Here is a 17292-nt window from a genome sequence, read left to right as displayed (position 1 = left end):
ACCACCAGCCATTAAAAAGATTCGTCGATTCGTCGGTGAAACGATCGATGAAAAGAAAGAGGGCACATTTATTTCAGCTTTACCAGATGATACCGGAATGTCTCTTGCGCAATGTCAGCAGTCCCGACTGCTATGTCCTAACTACACATGTTCAGACCCACAATTCCAGGCAAGCTCATTTGGCCCTCATTGCGCTGCCATGGCAGAACACGAGCGGTTCATTTGGTCCCAGGACTTCACCCGTCAAGCTGACCAAATCTCCCGAGTCTGCATAGGCCGCCGCAGGCACGCTATCTGCGAAGAACTGGACAATGCAGCATGCTTCATAAGAAACCGGAGAATGGAGAGCTTTAATTTGAACAATATTTCTCATGAGTTAGCAATGCTAACGGGTAGCCGAAAAAGAAAGCGATCTGACATCGAAGAATATTGAAGAAAAATGCCTTTTGAGGTGAAATATAAATATTAATAACAATTTTAATTATAACAATTTTTAACTTTAATATAATATAATGTCTGTGCCAGGCCCTGGCCGCGACGTACTTTTGTGGATCAAAAAATATATATATTTATTAAACCAGTCTGACAAGTTATTGCTCGGCACACACTGATTCTCCGATTGGCTGAAAAAAAAAAAGAAATAGCGAAAAATATGTTTCATAGTTTCGGGCGTTTACAGTTGGATCAAGGTATGTAAATAATGTTTAAAACACTCTTGAAGACAGTTTAAGCGTGGTTTTCTAGTGTCTCGTGTTATTGCCACTGTAGATGCTCGTCCATAGATAGATTTAGCAGTTGAGTGAAATCCCGATTAGTAACGAAGCGCCAAGTGACTAGGGAAACGTGTTCGTTTGTATATGGAGGTTCTTTATACAGGCGTCCTGTTATATGTGGGTGTAAATGGCATGAACCATGCAAAAGTCATCATGGCCTAAAAATTAACCGTCAACCGTCAAATAAGAAAAAATTTTACCTTCAGCCGTCAAAACAACCGAAAATGTAACCGTCAGTCGTATTCGTGTATTTTAATTATAATTACTTTGACTGGCTGATGAATACGTACGTTATACGTATTAGGGAATTATTAACGGGGCTCGTCATATCTGGATTCCGATGTATATGGCTTTGGTTATCAATGTTAAATGCATGGCAAAAATTAAAGGGACACAATCAGCTGGCGCACATGCGCATTAGATACCATTTTATAGCAAATTTGCATATCATAGAGACGCGATCCGTACTGCTTTTAACCAAATATGATAAAACAATATCATAGGATGAGCAAAACCACACTCAAAAACAGGTTTTTCAGTAAATGATTGAAAGTCAAGCAAGACACTGCGAAGATTGAAGCGGATTTCTAGATGCAGTTCGATTTCAGGTTGAGGTGAACTCTTTTCAAAGTGAAAAAGCTAGTGTTCAGGTCTGCTCGGTCCAAAAGCTGACTGTGTCCCTCTAGGTTGGTCTGTCTATTAAAGTAGACGTAACACAATAATGTCAACACAACGTTAACGAGATTTCTTCCTATGCTGTAATCTTTGTTGTTGGGAGGGATATTCACGCATGAAGGACAATTTTTAAATATAAGAACACGAGAGGAGAGAGCCAGTGAGAGTGTCTAACCAAAAAACACAAGACAATGAAGCCCGGCTGGGCTCGAATCCAGACTGTAATAAGGCGCGAGCTTCTCGTGATTTCTCACCTCCAACTCGCCATAAGTAGATCCTCAACTTGTCAACGACATTTGTTATTGTTGTTGTTTTTGATGATGTTTTAGTGGAGTTTGAGAACCACATGTAGAGCAGCTAAGATTTACATGAGTTGAGATTTTTCAAAGTTTTATTATGCAGATAAGCACACTTTACTAAAACACGAATACAGTTACGTCATAAATATAAGGCATCTACTTATCATTCTCTAGTATTTACAGGAACGGTGAGTATTACAATACGTTAAAAGCAAAACAACAAGATGGTCTCTTCTTTAATCCTGACGTTGTGCCTTCCCTAGAAAACCTCACACGTTATTCTTTCGTTTCGATCACTGGAAGATATAAAGAAAACAAAAAATTGTGTGAGGTTAGCTTCAAAAAACAACAACAACAGTTTACCTAGTTATTGCTAAGTAAACATATTACAAACGTGATCCGGGGTTTGAAGGGCTTGTGCTATTTTTACTAGACTACGAGCAGTCCTTCTTTCGCTTAGTCCGTCGTGGGTGACGCGAAAGAAAACCGCGAGAAAAAAATGGCCGCGCGAAATCCTGGGGGTTCCTCGCCTCCAGGATTTTTCGCGGCCATTTTTTTCTCGCGGTTTTCTTTCGCGTCACCCACGACGGACTAAGCGAAAGAGGGACTACTCGTAGTCTATATTTTTACCAGCACAAGTTGGAATTAGAAATTCCTATGGCAGTTACTGTGTAGTAAATGAAAATATCAATCCTGTATACGAGAATCTATTTTTTCTATCAACTCAAGCTGTTTTTGTCACGGGGTTTACATCAGGTGCAGCCTGGCATTGTTTTAAAACAATTCTTTCTTCGCTTCGCCGCGTGAAGCAAATGTTCCGGAAACACTGAAACGTTCCCAAAACATTAATTTTCATTTCCACAACAAATGTTTCCCAAAATATTTCCGGCACTCCAGCTGTTCATCCAGAGCGTGCTCTTGAACACGAGCCGGACATTTACGATACAATTTCAGTTTCTTCACAATTTTCAAACGATCATCAATGCAGTCAGATAATAGGCTACTTGTTGACGGAACGAGAAGGCAAGATGGCAATATTTTTGTCCATCCTACAAGGGTTTCATTTAGGTTTTGAGTAGGAAGGCAGTAGGATTTTACAGGCAGGCAAATATTTTTGAACTGAACTTCTTTGTACAAAAACATTTTGTGAAGATTTTTATACCAGCAGGCAAAATTGTTCTCACAGCGGGTAAAACTTGTCGGACATCATTACCTCGCTCAGTAAGTAAGCAACAAATTTAAACTTACGCGCGCGCAAACAAGATGTTATTTCTATTTTACCTCCTGGTATGTTGACTTTGTTTGACACTAACACATCAGCCTGTATAGCTGTCATACTGACATACATAGTGTCTGGGTGAGACTAGTGGAAAGAAAACAAAAGTTAACTTCTGGAAGTCTTCTTTGAGGAAGAAGTGTGGGGGGAGGGGACCACGGCAAGTGACTGAAAATTGGCGAAAATTTTGCTCTTTGTTAACTGAGGAATGACATGTTTTCTAACTCATAACTGAGATCGAAGTAGGGAAACATTCACTGATAGCTGGCTAATGGGCTGTAATTTGACCTAATAGCTGAAAAACCGCCGAGTGTCACTTATAATTGAGAGTACAGTAGTTTCATCCAGTCCCTCTCCGAGTGCAAAGTTGCGTATTGTCATCACGCCTCATTAAAGATGATTTCCAGTTCTTACTGCGCAGTCTCAGCACCCTAATAATTAAAAACATTATAAATCTCACTCGATGGAATGCGAATCGATGTTATTCGCTACGAACCACATACCTTATCTTTGAGGCCTTTCAAATTCTTTTTCCAACAGCTTCATTGATTTTTACAGCTGCGAAGTTGTTTCATCAAGAAATGTGAGAAAGAACGAAGCATAAAGCTTCGACTGCTTCGCATCCATAATGGCGGTTGTTTTGAAACTTTGAATTCTCTTTATGTAAGTATATGCAAAATGTTTACATTTTGTGATGTCTTACATGAAACAAAACAAAAAACGCAAACAAACTCTCGAGAATGCGCAGTACGGACTGGAAATTATCTTTAGACAATGCGGTTGCTTCCTTAGAATTTGGATTATGTTATGTCTTTTATAAAAAATTGACAGTAGACTTGAGTTGGCGATTAACAACAGAGAAGTATGAGACACTTACCATGAACTCTTCATAAAACGTGTCACCGAGGGCCTCGCGGACCCGATCGTTCACAAGAGGAAATGATCGAACAAAGAACTGCGGAAAAATAAAAATACCAGCACTTTATTCTCAATGATATGCGAAATAGAATTGTCCAGCAAGAAAATCCATAATAATAGCTATATAGCGGGTGATTAACCATGTCCGTTTAGGGGCGGTTTTCCGCACTTGAGTGAAAGTAAAATTTGTCCGCATTTGTTTTGGTTTTGGATATACGACGCACAGCAATTGGCTTCAAAAAACTCGCGCCACTCTTTCATCCAATCAGAAGTAAAAATGAAACCAAAACCACTCGTGACTTTCCCGCCCTTTGCGTCGGCTGCACATCGTATTTTCTTCAGATTTGATTGGTCCATTAGATTGCCTGCATGTGTCCTCTGTGATTGGCCAGTGTGTTTACTTTGGTTTTTGGTTTAACGACACTCGATTGAAAACTGCTCTATAACACTGCTGATTACGGATTAAATTCTTTGAGGGGTTGGCGCGGTTCCAAGCCCGTATTTACTTTGGTTGCATTGCGTTTGCTAATAAACTCCGTCTCTAACTCGAATTGGTTCAAAAACGTCCAGTGAGCTCTGACAAATGAAAGGCAAACGTGCAGCTCCTCAAACCAATCACGACTAATCACAACTTGAAACTGGTAGTACTTTTCACAACTCATGATTGCATAAAACTTCGCCCGCGCATGCATATAGGTAATTCCTGTGCATGGTTACGGTACGCCTTGTAACAACGCGCAGGCACATTTTTTCGTGATGAGGATGCATTAAAAACGCGCGTTCGATGTTCACCACTGATGTATACCACTGAACTGGGGTTAGACTTTCTCAAAGTACCTCACAGTTGTAGGCAGTCCCAGCGCGAAGGACAAACTTGTCATTTTTCAACGTCACGGATGTTTTTTGGCTAGTAAGTCACTAAACAGAGGGATAGTACAATATGCGTACAGTGGAAACTATTTGGAAATATGGCCTGCAAGGACTCAGTATAACAGATACCTCCAAAGCGATGCCTGCTTGTCTCTGACTATCAGCATGTTGAGTGTTTCCCATGGCAAAAAGGAGACCATGAACAGTGCGAAGCTGCAGAAAATAAATGATGTATTTAGTATTAACTAACATGACTAATCGTACAAGCTCCAAAGTGTACACAACTTAGACATGAACTGGTCATTTGACTCAATTGTACCTTCGAACTTTTAATATTACCTTAATCGGCGTTTTGTTATGAAAGTTTGAAGTTCAATTATACCCTTATACCCTAATACCCTAATAGCGTAATACCCTAATACCCTTATGCCCTCATACCCTAATGCTCTAATACCCCAATACCCTTATACCCTTATACCCTTATACCCTTATACCCTAATATCCTAATACCCTAACCCCCTAATGCCCTAATACCCTTATACCCTTACACCCAAATGCCCAAATACCCTTATACCCTAATACCCTAATACCCTAATGCCATAATACCCTTTTACCTTAATACCCTAATACACTAATACCCTAATGCCCTAATACCTTTATACCCTAATACCCTAATACACTAATACCCTAATACCCTAATACTCTAATATTCTTATATCCTTATAGCCTAATAGTTAAATACCCTAATACCCTTATACCCTTATACCCTTATACCCTAATATCCTAATACCCTAACCCCCTAATGCCCTAATACCCTTATACCCTTACACCCAAATGCCCAAATACCCTTATACCCTAATACCCTAATACCCTAATACCCTAATGCCATAATACCCTTTTACCTTAATACCCTAATACACTAATACCCTAATGCCCTAATACCTTTATACCCTAATACCCTAATACACTAATACCCTAATACCCTAATACTCTAATATTCTTATATCCTTATAGCCTAATAGTTAAATACCCTAATACCCTAATACCCTTATACCCTGATACCCTAATACCCTAATACCCTAATACCCTAATACCCTGATACCCTGATACCCTGATACCCTGATACCCTAATACCCTAATACCCTAATACCCTAATACCCTTATACCCTGATACCCTAATACCCTAATACCCTAATACCCTGATACCCTAATACCCTTATACCCTGATACCCTAATACCCTAATATCCTAATACCCTGATACCCTGATACGCTAATACCCTAATACCCTAATACCCTTATACCCTGATACCCTAATACCCTTATACCCTGATACCCTAATACCCTAATACCCTAATACCCTAATACCCTAATACCCTGATACCCTGATACCCTAATACCCTTATACCCTGATACCCTAATACCCTAATACCCTAATACCCTGATACCCTAATACCCTAATACCCTAATACCCTAATACCCTTATACCCTGATACCCTGATACCCTAATACCCTAATACCCTAATACCCTGATACCCTAATACCCTAATACCCTTATACCCTGATACCCTAATACCCTAATACCCTAATACCCTAATACCCTGATACCCTAATACCCTAATACCCTTATACCCTGATACCCTAATACCCTAATACCCTAATACCCTGATACCCTAATACCCTAATACCCTAATACCCTAATACCCTTATACCCTGATACCCTGATACCCTAATACCCTAATACCCTAATACCCTGATACCCTAATACCCTAATACCCTAATACCCTAATACCCTAATACCCTTATACCCTGATACCCTGATACCCTGATACCCTAATACCCTAATACCCTAATACCCTGATACCCTTATACCCTAATACCCTAATACCCTGATACCCTAATACCCTAATACCCTAATACCCTTATACCCTGATACCCTGATACCCTGATACCCTAATACCCTAATACCCTAATACCCTGATACCCTTATACCCTAATACCCTAATACCCTAATACCCTAATACCCTAATACCCTGATACCCTAATACCCTAATACCCTAATACCCTAATACCCTTATACCCTGATACCCTAATACCCTAATACCCTAATACCCTGATACCCTAATACCCTTATACCCTGATACCCTAATACCCTAATATCCTAATACCCTGATACCCTGATACGCTAATACCCTAATACCCTAATACCCTTATACCCTGATACCCTAATACCCTTATACCCTGATACCCTAATACCCTAATACCCTAATACCCTAATACCCTGATACCCTGATACCCTAATACCCTTATACCCTGATACCCTAATACCCTAATACCCTAATACCCTGATACCCTAATACCCTAATACCCTAATACCCTAATACCCTTATACCCTGATACCCTGATACCCTAATACCCTAATACCCTAATACCCTGATACCCTAATACCCTAATACCCTGATACCCTAATACCCTAATACCCTTATACCCTGATACCCTAATACCCTAATACCCTAATACCCTAATACCCTGATACCCTAATACCCTAATACCCTTATACCCTGATACCCTAATACCCTAATACCCTAATACCCTGATACCCTAATACCCTAATACCCTAATACCCTAATACCCTTATACCCTGATACCCTGATACCCTAATACCCTAATACCCTAATACCCTGATACCCTAATACCCTAATACCCTAATACCCTAATACCCTAATACCCTTATACCCTGATACCCTGATACCCTGATACCCTAATACCCTAATACCCTAATACCCTGATACCCTTATACCCTAATACCCTAATACCCTGATACCCTAATACCCTAATACCCTAATACCCTTATACCCTGATACCCTAATACCCTAATACCCTAATACCCTTATACCCTGATACCCTGATACCCTAATACCCTAATACCCTAATACCCTGATACCCTAATACCCTAATACCCTAATACCCTAATACCCTTATACCCTGATACTCTAATACCCTAATACCCTAATACCCTGATACCCTGATACCCTAATACCCTAATACCCTTATACCCTGATACCCTAATACCCTAATACCCTGATACCCTAATACCCTAATACCCTGACACCCTGATACCCTAATACCCTTATACCCTGATACCCTGATACCCTAATACCCTAATACCCTGATACCCTAATACCCTAATACCCTGATACCCTAATACCCTAATACCCTGACACCCTGATACCCTAATACCCTAATGCCCTGACACCCTGATACCCTAATACCTAATACCCTGATACCCTAATACCCTAATACTCTAATATTCCAATACCCTAATACCCTAATACCTCAATACCCTAATACCCTAATACCCTAATACCCTAATGCCCTGACACCCTGATACCCTAATACCTAATACCCTGATACCCTAATACTCTAATATTCCAATACCCTAATACCCTAATACCTCAATACCCTAATACCCTAAGACCCTATACCCTTATACCCTAATGCCTTAATACCCTAATATCCTGATACCCTTATACCTTTATACCCTAATACTCTTATGCCCTAATGCCCTAATGCCCTAATACCCTAATACACTAATACCGTTATACCCTAATACTCTAATATACCAATACTCTAATGCCCTAATACCCTAATGCCCCAGAATCATCGAAAATGATTTTACTCGTTGAAAATGATTTTAGATTTTAGTTTCTAGGTATATATTTTATGGCAGGTCCACACCAGCCCTCTGGGTTGCCAGACGCAGACCTGCCTCATCAAAAATATATGTATGTATGTATGTATGTATATATGTTCCACGGGGAACGATTCTTGGGCCTCTTCTTTTTTCTATTATATATAAATGATCTGCCTAATTGTCTCCAGCATTCCCAACCAAGGATATACGCTGATGACACTAGTATCACTTTTGCTGGTAGCGATGCTGGAAATAACAGCATCCACACTACGTAGGAGAAATTTGGAAATGCAGCTTTTCTACAGTTAGGCCTACCGTCCACGCTAATCCATCACGAAAGCGAAGCTTTTTGAAAACGCTCTTCAAACCGGAGGAATTTGGAAACGCCGGCTTTGCGTTTAATCTAGTGTGGAAAGAAAACATTTTGAAAACGGTGATTTTCAAAAATGATGGTGTCATGATAAATCATGTGATCCCTACCCACTGTTTCCTCAAACACAAATCCAAAATGAACGGTGATTGTTGCATTTTTAAATTCCTCCAGCGTAGTGTGTACAGAAAACATTTGATGCGTTTTCAGAGTGAAACCTCCGTTTTCAAATTCCTCCGGCGTAATTTGGATGGGGCCAATATTAGTCTCAGCTATCTTAACTTAAAGCCGATTGTTGTTTGTTTCCTTGAATGTGCTATTTACATTGCACACATTTAAAAAAAAGTACACACTTCTTTGGTTTTATAAAACTTTTTGTACCTGGACAAGACTTTCTGCTGTTTTGGCTGATTCTTTAGCGAGAATTCTAAAGAAGAGATAAATGCAAATTAGTCTCGCATTTGTTTGATATACATGTACACCCTAGGGCAGATTTAACTGGCCGTTGTGGCCTCCTAAGTGGCTTTGTAACGCAAAAGGTAACGTGTTTAGATCGTTGCAGCATACTTCAAGAGAATCTCTTACCACAGCGTGTCCTGGTGTGACAAAATCAACTAATACTGAGGTGATTACGTAGCTACGTCATGGTTTGCACATCTTGAAAAGTTCAGCCTAAATATTTCAAGTTCGTCGTTTGTAATCCGTGTTAATCTTCTCCATCCTTAACCATCCTTGTTCCTCTTGTGGGAGGTGCAGCGGCCTCATGGTTAGTGCGCTCGATTCCAGAGCGAGCGGTCTGGGTTCGAGCCCTGGCCAGGGACATTGTGTTGTGTTCAAGATTGGGCACGACACTTTACTTTCATGGTGCCTCTCTCCACCCAGGTGTATAAATGGGTACCGGCGAAATTAATGCTGGGGGCAACCTCGTTCCCAGGTTAGCCGCTTCATGCTATTGAAACCGGGATAAACTCCAGCCTGAAGAGCCACTTGGCTCGTATGCAGACTTTACCATTATCTCTTTCAATTGGTGTTTTTATATCTTAGTAAGGTATTATTTTCAGGTTTCCCTCAATTAAATGCACTTTTGTGCCTAGCCAAAATAATTCAAAATACTGTGACTGAGCTCCTTCAAGTGTCCACAAAAACACCAAGTCATCTTACCCAATCATCTTAGCAGCTGCTGCTTGTTGTACAAATATGGGAAGAGGGGCCTGGAGCTGAGGGGCATCAGGATCTGCAATTTACACAATCATGTACATATCATTCACAATCACAATCAGAATGAGTCAGACGTGAAATTATGACCTACACAGTTGAAATAATCAATGAAACCTCTTGATTAACTTGGTTTCTTGATTACAAGGGATAAATAATCCATGCCAAGGGCTTCATTAAGGCTGGAGTAAAAGACCGGGGATGGGGGGGGTGGGGGGGTGGGGGTCAAATAGATTGCAAAGAGCTTAACATGAACAAGAAGTGGGATTGTTTGATAGATGGTGGTTCAAATATACAGTTAGCAATTTGATTTACTGGCAGAAGGTTACATGTAAATTTAGCAGCGGTTCAGTATTACATATCACCTCAAACTGTTGACTTAAATGGGTATAAAATGTCTTGAGTGTTTGATACCCCTCTGTGTAGCCTCCCTGGTTGTTACATCGACCTCTACTACCCCCTCCCCCACTCAACCCCTAGGATAACCCCTGAGTAGAGGACCCCCAATAGGTTTGGCGGGATGCGGGATTTGAGCTGAAAACAGGGGCGGGAAGTGGGAATTATAATTACGAGCGGGAGTGGGATTTCTTGTTTTTATAGGGTTGGGATGTGGGATTCTTAAAGGGAACAGAGCGGGATATGGGATTTCAATTCTCACATGACCTCATAAATTGTTATTGACCAGCGCAAAAACCACAAGCTGGCAGAAACGTGCGTATAGCTGTGTCAGGTTTCAAGTTATGAATAGCAACAGCTCTGTACCCTGTTGAGTTCTGTCAAACGTATCCATTATCGCTTGACTACGTTAGCATCATGAGACTGTATGAGGTCTTGGAGTCCTAGTTCTACTGATTGCGATCATTTGTGTTGACCTCTGACATCAATGACATCTGTCCATTTCCGACATTTTCGACGATTGCGTCTGTAATCTTGGCCCCCCGATCATTTCTAGTTTTTCTAGTCTTACGACCTTGTCCAGAGTGCTTGGTTTGTTTTGGCCAGGATGACCACACCAGATGGCGGTGAGAGTGATTTACCGTACGAAATATGCGAATTACGAATTGCATCGCCATATATTACGAAAAGGATGCGCGAGCAGGAATGCCTTCTTTCGGAAAGAAAAGTTCTGAGCCCAGATCTCAAGGAAAGTGAAGACACTGAAATTAAAGCTTTGAAAGAAACTGTCAAGTGTATTTATGGGCCATCTCTTAAATATGGTAATAAACAACCTTTTTCTTTCACTGATACGTGGACAAAAGAACACAAAACAGTAAACCGTTTACTAAAAGAAACGTTATAATCATTTGGCTTATTTATCTGCTACCCATTGAATTCTTTTGTAATCTTTTACTGACGATTTTGATTTTTAAAAAGTTTCTTTGTTAATAATTAAATTAATTATTAATTTAACAAATTAAAAATTAATGCAGAAACGTCTTTAAAAAGTGGACAGGATTGGGATTTCCAGGCAAAAAAAGGGTGGGATGGCGGGATTAACAGGAAAAGATGGGTGGGAAAGCGGGAATTGAGAACCCTACTGTGGACCCTCTGAGTAGCATGACTTACTAACCTGACAGCATTGCTTCTTTAAGTGTTTGGTACCCCTCTGCGTAACCTCCCTACCCCGTTCTCCACCCAACCCCTGGGATAATCTCTAGTAAATAACATTACTAACAAACCTGACAGCATTGCTTCTGAGCTGTCCCTGATTTCATCCTTGGTTGGTTTTAACAATCCCACCATACCCTGCAGCAGCGAGTGCTGGACATCATAGTTCATAACAGGAAAAAATGGGTGGGAAAGCGGGAATTGAGAACCCTACTGTGGACCCTCTGAGTAGCATGACTTACTAACCTGACAGCATTGCTTCTTTAAGTGTTTGGTACCCCTCTGCGTAACCTCCCTACCCCATTCTCCACCCAAACCCTGGGATAATCTCTAGTAAATAACATTACTAACAAACCTGACAGCATTGCTTCTGAGCTGTCCCTGATTTCATCCTTGGTTGGTTTTAACAATCCCACCATACCCTGCAGCAGCGAGTGCTGGACATCATACTTCATAAGATCTTTAATGAGCTCACAGGCCTCGTACTGCACCTCCAAGTGAAGGGACCTCAGCAGCATCAAGACTGGTTCTACTATGGTTGGGTTGGCTGCTCCGACTATTGGCTGTTACAAGAAAATCGATCAAAACATCAACAACTGCATGCAAATATGCATCAATCATTTCATTGAATTTCATGTAAATGCTGCTCATTTTAATACTGAAAGATCTGCTGTTGAGAGGGAGTGGAGATTCAACTGCTACCACACTCTGGACGAAGCCTTTGTATTGTGCCCTTAGACAAGGCAATTTCTTACACTTTTTTCACAGTGGCTCTCTTCACCCAGAATATAACTGGGTAGTGGAACAGGACAAAAATGTTGAATAATAGCTAGTTGAGTCAGAACATGTCTACAGGTAAACACTGGGGCATAGAAAACAATTTAACACTGAAGGAAGTTTCTGTCTTGAAGCTATCTGCTTTGTTTGCAGACAGGTATTTGGTATGACCACACCCACCTGTACTATTCTCAGAGTCTGAGCAGCCATCTGTTGAGCCTTTGGGGACACACACTTTAACAGAGCAATCAATGCCTTGTAGACTTGACCCTCATACTTTGGGTTTCCCTGAAAAAATGTAATATCATAGTCATCATCATTATGATTAGAACACCCAAATGGAGAAGCCCTACACACAAGTTGATGTCACAAGCAATACGAGTCTCTTGAAAGCACAAGAAGACTCATTGAAGGAAGTGTATATATGTACAGGTAGTTGCACAAGCAGTTCACATGAAGGGAAAATCATACTTCTGGGTAGACAAGTCCAGAGGGCCCAGGAAACATCTCTACAAAACATGTTGTTACTTTCTGGGCTGAATGCAAAATAGATTTGTAAGTGATGTTAATAGTTAGCCATCTGTGAGCACCTCTACGATCTAGCTAACCATTTGTATAGGTGCAAGGTACAGTCTGCATGTACTCACATTTGAAAGTTGTTGTAGTAAATTTCTGGCACAGTCTTGTGTCTCCTCGGAATTAGACTTTGCCAGGCATTCTGCAACAGCCCTGATACCTAACCAAATTAAAATGGTTTCATTTAAAATCCATAAATTATACACTGTACGTTCAATAATGGTTCTCTATTCACACAGTAACTTTTAAGAGTTCAGAGGCATCTTTTTTTAGGGAGGGTATGATCACAGGTTAGCTGGAGTTAAGCCTCCCCCCAACCTCCTCCTCTCCCCCACCCTCACCACTCATCTGGCTGTTGCAATCGTTAGGATTGGAGTATGGATTTACATTTTCTTACCAAAGCTTTCGCAAATGAGTTCTTTGTATCTTCTTCCAGAGTTTGCCACGCACATCAGTAGCTTCAATGCCTGGGCTTTATCCTCCTAAAAATCACATAATGTAAGAATAATGGCTGTCCAACTTCTCCAGATCCATGTTAAATCAGAATATTAGCTTAACTAAAGTTAAGTCAAAGTAAGATTTTGATCTCACTTCTCTCGCATATTAACTAGTTATTAAACTTTTAATCAGAGATTTGGTTAATGGTAGAAATAATTATTTTTGGAATGCATTAAACATAAAGTCAAGGTGTATTAATTCATGCACAACATGTACTCGTACAGTACCTCTTTTGCCTGCTTAAGACCAAGAATTTCTAAGACAGTGAGAACACCACCAACTTCTAAAAATTCTGCTAGAAATTTATGCCTGAAAAGCATGTAGAATAAAAGAAAAGCATCAGTCATTCTGCAGTAGTTAAGAATTAAAATAAGTTGAACAGCCTGGACAGCCTGGATCACAGAAAAGGACTAGGAGAGAGGTTCAAAAGGTCATGACAGCTGTGGATTCAGACCGATTCATGGATTTTGATCTATTTTGTTATTTTTTGTCCATAAGTTCCTTATGGTTGTGATCATAATAGTTGACAGCAGCCACATATATGCAATCATTATTTAGGATTCGAACTTCAGAGTTTGTATTAAATTGAAAGGCACATACAGGCACTTACCCACTTGAAGATCCAACAAAAATGGTGATAGCCTGAAGCTGGAGTTGAACATATGTTCCAAGCATGTATCTTTATCACGCAAAAAAACACCAGTCAAGGAATAAACTGCACATCTTTTGCTAGCATCCCTTTCTTAATTTTTTTTTTGTTAATAACTTGTCTCAATTTTTGTTGGCATTCATTGGAAAATAATATTTACTGATATTCCCCAATAATCCAATACTGATTGTCATCATTATCCCCAGCGGGGACTCCCGTATGAAAAGGTTGGGATGCTCTTTGGAAAAATTGAATTAAACTCGTAAAGGAGACCAGTTTAGTCATGGCTTTATTTGGCCCCTAAAAGATACCATTAAAAAGGAAATTTCTTAAAGTGCACCCTTATAGATAGTTTGAATGCTAAATATTGGCATTTTGTCCTGAACACCCTGACATACCAAAATCCGTGATTTATACCTGTTAGTGAGACCAAGAACATCCGAGTCCGACCGCCCCTGGGCCATTACAGTGTAAGTTCCCACGTTAAAGTTCTCCCCATGTATTTAAGCTTAATTAATGTCCATTAATTGCTAGCTTGTGAGTAGACTCTCTTCCAGGGAATGGACAAAACCTTCGCTCGCCTTTTCTCACAGAGGCTGACGGGACATACATGAAAAGGATACGTGAGGCGTAGCCAGGCAGTAAGACGGGTGAGAAACAAGCTTGCTGCATGGGCAAACTCCAGTTCCAATTCTGGTCCAGTTTTACCATGGTTTGACTTGATAAAATCCTGCAGAATCTTTGATCGAACACTCTTCGACCCATGGTCCCACTGTTGCAATAATTTAGTCACAGCTGCCTGGTCGGTCTTCATTCTTAAAAGCAAGTTAATCGTAATCAATAAAATTCTCGCCATTCTAGAAGCGATCACTCGCCCGTAGTTTACAGTTCACATCTTATATACGCGGAGTTGACGAGACTTCCACGAAATTCAAACCCAAACCAATAAATTCTAAAAGAATAAGTCGATTTAGCCCCATACCTTTTAAAATGGTTCAAAATAAAGTAAATTACGGTTCACTTCCATGTCCGCCATAACAACCCGTATCCGCCATATTTGTTGACAATGACAACTGTCTTGCCATACCGATGACCAATATGACTTATGGCTCAAATCCCAGTCCCAGTTCCAGCGCACTTGGCTCTTAGATCTCGAAAGAAATTTTAATGCAAAAACTGAAAACGTATTTCCCAAAGGACGGAAATTGCATTGTTTGGCAACAATTACTCGTGACGTCAAGTAAAACGCTCTATTCACTTTAATGTGTATTAAATATTACGGCATTTAAAAGCTTGCCATCTCAAGTTCGTTTTATTCCGACATCACCCCAGTTTCAAAATATAAAATAACTCGAGTTAATTTAGTTCTCAAATTTCATTTTTTGGAAATTATATGTTCCTTAGTCTACGACGGTTTTTATCAGTATCTTTGAAAGCAAGCATGGCCAATAAAACAAGGAAAATGAAAACTCGGTTGCTTTTTATTTCTTCGATACAGCCGCTGTTTAATGACGTTCTCATAAGCAATTTCTTCCAACTGTTCTCAAATACGTTTTTCGCTTTTGAAATTTTTTTTTTAAATTTCAATCAATCTGGTCCTTTCTACAGACATCGTAGAACCATTGCTGAATATTTTGTGTTTTTTGTAACGATTTTCAGCTGGTAATCATTAATTTTTTTCTTCCGCTGTCGGCAAATTTCTTGTCAAAAAAGCTTTTGTCTCTTTTAGTTTGAGACACAAATATCCAGTCAATTAATTTAACTCCAACTTATTAAGTACTTGCCTGGATGAAACTCTAACATGTGACATTACAAATGGAACTGTTGAGTAATATTTTCCTACGTTTTATTTGTCTTTCCGAAATTTGAAGAAATTATTTTCATTGTTTTTGTTTGGCCTCGTCACGGTTTTCTCTTGTTTCATTTTATCAGTTTTACAATTTGCACTTGATCAGATCCTTGCTCGATGAACTCTACCGAGGAAGTCGAAAATTCTGAATATTTGGCCTTACGTTCCTGGTAGCCACAACAAACGCTAAAAGACCTTCGTCATTCAGCTTTTGCTTGCAAATTAGGATCCGGTCCCACGCATGTACTTTAGCGAAAGGTTCCTGTAATTAGTAATGAAAACACCTCACTTGGCTGATAAAGGAACCATTTAATCAAGTGGGTGTTTCCAGAATCCAGAATATCTATTGAAAAAACAAGTTCATTTGTCAGTGATGGGTGTTCCTCCATCAAGTAATTCACCTTTGCATTTTCGTGCACTGGACCCAATAATGCCTTGTTAATTGGGAAAACATTCCCCTAGGTAACTCTAATGAACCATAGAAAACGACGGAAAAATACCTGTGGGTTTTTGCCATTATAGATCAACGCCGAACCAAGAAAAACACAAATGGCCTGTTTATAATTTCAATTAGAAATGATTTTGTTGGCAACAGACCGTACATTCACAGTGGGAAGTAAGCAACATTAAAACGAAAACAAAACTGGTGAAAATATCACCATATAGTACATGAAACCAATGGCGATCTAACTTGCTGACAAGTTTTTAATATTAGCTATTTTAACACGAAATGTGCCCTGGAAATAAAACAATTAGACATGCCAAATCAATATTCTTCGTACATTTTAGATGGACAGTGTGATTTTAATTCGGCGGTATAAAAATTGTATGCTGCAATTTGAAAGCTTTTCTGAGCAAAACCGCGGCAGGAGAATAAGTCCTTTATACTCATATGGCTGACGCTAAAAGCAAATGTGTCTACTGCCATTTCTCAACTGGCGTAATTTACATGTCGAAATTCACTGTTTGCATAAGCGACAACGGATGACAGCTTTCGTTTATCAACGACACGAGTTGCAAGATGAATTGTCAATATGGCATCTCCTCTCGTTTCACTATTGTTTCTCTATCTCCTCTGAGGCTATGATAGAAGGCGAATCGAAAATTTCCTAAGTAAACTCATAAATTTTTCAACGTTATGGGAAAAAAAACCCACTCTTATTGGTGACTATGCACATATATCTTTATTATTTCTTTCAAACAAAGCTTTGGCCTTTGAATGAATATGCGGTTCTTTTTGCCAATAT

The 17292-nt window shown here is 39.7% G+C and overlaps 1 protein-coding gene across 1 annotated transcript; it reads right to left on the bottom strand.

Moving 5' to 3' along the window:
* Positions 1-1821: 1821 nt before the first annotated feature.
* Positions 1822-15505, bottom strand: LOC145467796 (armadillo-like helical domain containing protein 1). Its single transcript, XM_081451385.1, has 14 exons — positions 15179-15505; positions 14820-15011; positions 14158-14226; positions 13775-13856; positions 13447-13531; positions 13121-13209; positions 12654-12761; positions 12052-12259; positions 10035-10107; positions 9255-9300; positions 4941-5024; positions 3901-3978; positions 3029-3110; positions 1822-2043 (listed from the first exon to the last, which is right to left on the bottom strand). Exons 2-14 carry the CDS (start codon positions 15008-15010, stop codon positions 2024-2026), a joined length of 1215 nt encoding a protein of 404 aa, XP_081307511.1. The 5' UTR covers position 15011; positions 15179-15505; the 3' UTR covers positions 1822-2023.
* Between the last annotated feature and the right edge of the window lie 1787 nt (positions 15506-17292).

Source organism: Orbicella franksi, chromosome 14, assembly GCF_964199315.1.
Source record: "Orbicella franksi chromosome 14, jaOrbFran1.1, whole genome shotgun sequence".
Classification (NCBI taxonomy): domain Eukaryota; kingdom Metazoa; phylum Cnidaria; class Anthozoa; order Scleractinia; family Merulinidae; genus Orbicella; species Orbicella franksi.
This window is presented reverse-complemented; position numbering and strand designations above follow the sequence as displayed.